Here is a 5,855-nt window from a genome sequence, read left to right on the forward strand (position 1 = left end):
TCCGTCATTTTCGACCATCCCGTTAGTGATCATGCTCATAGTCGCTTTAATTTTATTCCAATACGAAACACCGTATGGTAAAGCTACATACTCCACCCCAAAGGGGGAGAGTGGAAATAGACATAGATTGTCCTGTATGCCATTAAATAAGCTCTCATGAACGGATGATCGTCGGGGAACTTGCGGGAAGCTGCCTTCGGATCATTGGCCTTCACTATCAACTCGTACAACGTCTATCCCGTCCATTGATTGATGTTATCCAGTCACCTTTCCTTTGACTTCTTCTCCATTGACCTTCTACTGTGTCTTGCATAACTGTCTGGCACAAGCTGTTGTGTCTGACCAGATGTCCAAACCATGGAAATGTCCTACTTTCTGTCTTCTCGTCAGTTTTTCCACATCTCCAAGAACAGCCTTGTTAGTTCTATGTTCCAGATATGACACAGGTAGAGATTTCTGGAAACTCCTGCTCTCAAACACATTTATTCGCCTTTCTAATCTCGCATTCATCGTCCAGGCTTCACTACCATAAAGTGAAAAGGACGGAAACAGTGACATGTACAATCTGATTTTGAATGAAAGCTCATTTGGCTTTTCCATGTCTTGTTTAGTCCAGCCGTGCGTATCATTTATTTGACCTCCGTTGTGCTCCTTCCATTCTCAGTCAGTGACACTCCAAGATATTTGAAGGTTGCAACCTGCTGTAACGTCTTGTCATTTCTGGTGTTTTTAACTGTTGACTAGAATCTGTGATTTATCTTTGTTAATTTCCATATCGTATTTAGATGCCGTTAGAGATTGTAATTCTTGTTAAACAAGTGTGATGTAATCAGCAAAGCGTATGTGACATATCTGCCCATGATAGGGTAGACGATTGATGTTTCTGAGGGTTCTTGTTTCTTCTTTCAAGATATACGTAAGTTAAATAAGGTTGAAGAGAGTATGCATCCATGTCTAACTCCTGCCGTTGTTTTGAAAAATGGTCCTTGTTGGTTGTCATATAGGGCAGCACTGCAAGTACTCTTGCTAAAATCAAACCACAATGACCAAAGGCTTAAATTACAATCTGTGTCATCTTCAGGTAAGTGACTATGGAGGTTTGACAGATGACACTATACTAGAGATTGTTGTGCAAGACGAGAACGACAATGCTCCAGTCGTAGAAAATGATGGGGAGACCTTTCACATCTCGGATCAGGTCTATCCCGGACTCAGGTTAGTTCATTATCCCTTCATAAATAATCATCACACTATAACCCATCACACTGAAGCATATTTGGAGTTTGAATAACACAGCAACAACGTAACTCGCAAATCTCATTTTGATAAATTAAATAAGAGTCAGCAAACAATTAATTGCCAGGTGGCTGGGGCAGAAGACTGAAAAATAAACATCTGATATACTGGGCAATCACTGTTCATTTCAGCTCTTTTGAGTAGCCCTACCTATTGACTCACATCGCCCCTTCAAAGGTCATAAATAAAATAGTTTGTGATTATAAAAAAACAGAAAGAGGCAGGCTACTGAGAACAAATCTAGCGCACCTATATAGACTGGGCTTGTTGAGGATTACAAGACCCCGAAAGAACCCAGCATGGATTGTGAGTCTCGGAGTTTGTCATTAGGTCCCGTCACCAAACGTATATATGGCATCGAATCCATAGGCCCCTCACCCCCCCCCCCCCCCCCAAAAAAAAAAAAACAAAAAAAAAAAACCCCAAACAAAATTTTATATTTGAGGAGAAGTAAAGGCTCTTACGAACAGGCAATCTATAATACTACTATATTTCGGACATAAACATAGATCGAGACGAATATTTTTTGAGTCCACGGGTAATAGAATTACCCTTTATTTATTTTTGGGTCAACGGGTAATAGAGTTACCCATAATTTAAGAAAGGTTGGCAAGTTACCAGTATATCAATATGTAAAAAATAGTTTTATCATTTTTAGATTTGCCGGTAATTCTATGCTCGATGATAAATATTAAACATTGGCTTTACGGAACAATGCTGACCCCCAAACCTTAAAAAAAAAAGAATTAATAGATTATTATTATTTGAGAGTATCAAGAGATTTTTTATAATTACGTCATCATTTTCAGTTGCGGATGTGCTAGAATTGTATAGAATCAAATATAATCGCAATGAAATCCAATTGTCAAATTATGGAGTATTACGCCTAGCAGATTTTCTTAGTATTAATTTGAGTCAACGGACGATAGAATTAGTCTGAAATTGAAAAAAAGGTTTGCAAGTTATTCGAATAATATCAGTCTGTAAAAAAGTTTTATAATTTATAGATTTGCCTGATATTCTGTGCTCGATGACAAAAATTTAACATTGGCAATACGGAACAATGTTGACCCCAACCCTATTAAAAAAAAAAAAAGAATAGATTATTATAATTGTTATTATTACTATGTCTTCAATACCATTGCTAACATACAGAAGAGACTGTGCTTGAGCTTTTATCATTAACTTGTATTTTGTTGTTACTTTATTTAAACTTAATGTTCATTTCTTATGATATACTCTGTGAAATATCACTGCGCCGTATTGGAGTAACAATGTATTGTTTTACTTCTAAAATTAATCTTCACTGCTTCATTCACAGAATTGGTCAAATCAAGGCAACAGATTTAGATTCTGACTTGAATGGAAAACTCTCATTTCAAGTGATCGGTTCCTCTTTGAATGACACATCTCAGTACTTTGCTATTTCCAGCAGCTCGGGCTGGTTGGTTTCAACAGGCCAAAGTCCTCCAGCGGAATGGATTAGCCTGTATATTGCAGTGTCTGATCATGGAACTCCAGCTCTTATAACAATGATTACAGTGAATATCATCATAAAGCCTGGCAATGACACTAATAATAATGATCAAGACATTAGAAGCTTGGACCACAACAGCAACATTAATGATGATACTGAAGACGACGTCTTTGCCGAACAATTAAATAAATATAAAAAATATCCTAATACATCTGGAGAGAGGCACGTTGGTTCTAAATCACATCCTGAGAGGAAAGCAGCCATTTTGATTCTTATAGCCATCTGTTGTCTTCTCATTGCTGTGTCAGTCGCTCTTGGATATCATTTATGGAAAGCCAAGAAATTGCTCAGGTAAATTTTCAACTTTTTAAAACAGTACTTTTTTAAATGTTAAAAAAGATAGGATATTATGATTCTGAAAAACAACAACTAAACCCCCCTCTCCCCCCCAAATAAATCTACCAGTTGTATTCAGAAAAACAAAACTATGATAATATTTGTGACCGACAATACTTTATTAACTTAGACAACTTTGGTAGAGAAGTGGTGAACATCGATCATCTGTCTACTTTGGAGAGGTCTAAAGCAAAGTCATGTATAAAGTCAACCGCAACCCTTTAGTAATAATAGATGCATCTGTCACTGTTAATGATGATCTTGTCGTGAATTGTGCGGTTGTCAGCATGTCTTCTGCTTGTTGAATTTCTTTTGTTATATTTGTCCATGTATCCTTGTCTCGTGCCAACGTTTTGAGAGCAAGCAGATCATGGTCCGTTTTTAGTTTTGATGGAGTAGTTGTTTGTAAAGATGCAAATTCTCCTGGTGTTGATTGGAGCATACGAAGGAATGTCTGCAGGTCGGTATTTAGTGTTGTTGGTAGAGATCTTGGTGTTAATAGAATCTCGATATAATTCTTTCTTTTGGTGAGATTTGATCGATCAATTAAATTAAAAAATTAATAATGAAAAAAATGCAGCAATATTTCTTAACAAAAACATTGACACTATTATCAAAATGTAGGGCAGTATAGCATAAGTTAGTGTGGTCTCAGTAAAAGTTAAAGTCTGATGATTGGCATTTTTTATTCATTGAAATCCGTTGATAATACACCATGCCATGGTTAAGCCTGAAGAAGAAAAAAAAAATCCAACAAAACAACTACGTAATATTAAAAAAAAACCCAAATGTTGAATTTGAAATTGATGTAAACATCAGAAGAGGCTTGAGTGAAAACTGCAACATCCGTGCATTGAAAAATCAAAGTGGATCTCTTTATGCATGATGAGCATCCAACTACGTTTCATTTTCTCTTCCATTCTTTACATTTTGTTGACAGGGTTACTGGAAGCCATTCAGGAACACACCACGAGTACAGGTAAATAAATTACATTCACCACAAGGACTTTTAATAATACGACATATTCTATAAATTCATCGATTTAATGCAAATAGATATGATATGAATAATTCGACCTTGTACCACTGGTGTGGCTTTCTTAGCAACAATATTGTAATATACTATATGGTTTTGACAAAAAGGCAGATTGATTTTCTGTCACATCTCAAGTGGTTTGCAAGTCGAATGAATGAATTTTGTTCATCAGAGCTGTTAACTTCTATACAAGTACAAGAAATAGTGTAAGGTTGCTTGTCAAAAGCGGTAAGATTTTGGAGATAACTTGAAACTGTAAACCTGCAGTGATTTTTCTCAAAGATATATTGGAAAATAATTTGAGTATTTGTGTGGGTAATGTTAATTTAATGTCTTGATATTTGGAAAATAAAAAATAAGAAATATGATAGCAAACACATCACTATTGTTGCAAATGAATAGTTAAGATGTTGGTCGTTTAGACATTAAAAAAAATTAAAAATTATTGTCGTTATTCAGGGTTTTTGCTAAAATATAGAGGGTTTTTAAGAAACTACTAACAAATTACATATAGGAAAAATAATTGGGACCTGGGCACCATGTCACTATTGAGGGAATGTCACTATAAGCGAATGTCATAATTGAGAGGTTGCACTGTAAAAATAAGCATTTTCAGATAAAATTGGCAGCGCTGTTGTGTATAAATTATAAAGATTACTAACTTTTGTGATGAATCAATAAGAGCATTAAACATATTTCGTTTTTGTATATCCTTCAGCTTCCCTTGGATTCCAAGACAAATAAATGGAGACGGTAAGAAAAAAAAAACGTTTTTAAAAATAATCACAGTTAATGTTGCTTGTCTAAGTCAGTGCTTTCCAACCGGGTGTACTAGTACTAGTTTGATAGTGAACTGTGGGTTTTCCAACATACTGACTCTACGAAAGCAACTTCAGATATTTAATGGAGACACCATTTGTGGATTTTGATATCACATTTGTTACCTCAGAATGTATCCCCCCCCCCCCATTAAAATCGATGTAATTTTACTGTTTGTGATGACAGGGCTGTAAAGATTTTTAGTAAAAGTTGAAAAAGTGTACGAATTCAAAAAAGGCTTAGAAGCACTGGTCTAGTAAAAATATTTTACGTTTGATTCTTATTTGGCTAAAAAAAAAAACTAAAATATATTAATAAGAATAATTTTTCTTTTGTCATTAATCAGATGATGATACAGAGACTAATAATGCAACTGGTAACTTTTTGGGTACTTCAATCATCAATCAGAACTGCACCTACCAACAAGTCTCCCAGGACCAAGAGTCTTTTACCATCTGTAACAATGAAAGCAATCCTTTCTCCATCAATTTCAAAGCAGGAGAAAAGTTTCCTAACATAGATTGCCAAAGTCACCAAAGATTACAACATAATGACAAGCATTTTGATATCATCTCCTTAAGTGAAGAGAATGATGAAAGTTACCAGCACGAGGACAAAAACTTCAACCGTGTTGCCAAGCATTTTGTTGAAAAAGACAAGATAAAGACATTAAATATTCAATATGATTCTTTTTGTGAAACCCCAATAAAATGTCAAGTAGAGAATAGAGAGCAAAATGAACCAATTAGACAGATAAGTTCCACTCACGCTGAAGAAAAATTGACCCCCTTTTAAATTTCATTTAAAAGATTAAATGATAAAGGGCAAATG

The 5,855-nt window shown here is 35.2% G+C and overlaps 1 protein-coding gene across 1 annotated transcript; it reads left to right on the forward strand.

Annotated features, from left to right (window-relative positions):
• The first annotated feature begins 1,042 nt into the window (after nt 1-1,042).
• LOC144969354 (uncharacterized) lies at nt 1,043-5,819 on the forward strand. The gene is made up of 5 exons (XM_078908463.1): nt 1,043-1,215; nt 2,618-3,124; nt 4,110-4,148; nt 4,924-4,958; nt 5,371-5,819. Exons 1-5 carry the CDS (start codon nt 1,043-1,045, stop codon nt 5,817-5,819), a joined length of 1,203 nt encoding a protein of 400 aa, XP_078764589.1.
• The last annotated feature ends 36 nt before the right edge of the window (nt 5,820-5,855 follow it).

The sequence above is a fragment of the Berghia stephanieae genome, chromosome 3 (genome assembly GCF_034508935.2).
Source record: "Berghia stephanieae isolate SIO BIC M18660-M18661 chromosome 3, UCSD_Bste_1.3, whole genome shotgun sequence".
Taxonomy (NCBI): Eukaryota; Metazoa; Mollusca; class Gastropoda; order Nudibranchia; family Aeolidiidae; genus Berghia; species Berghia stephanieae.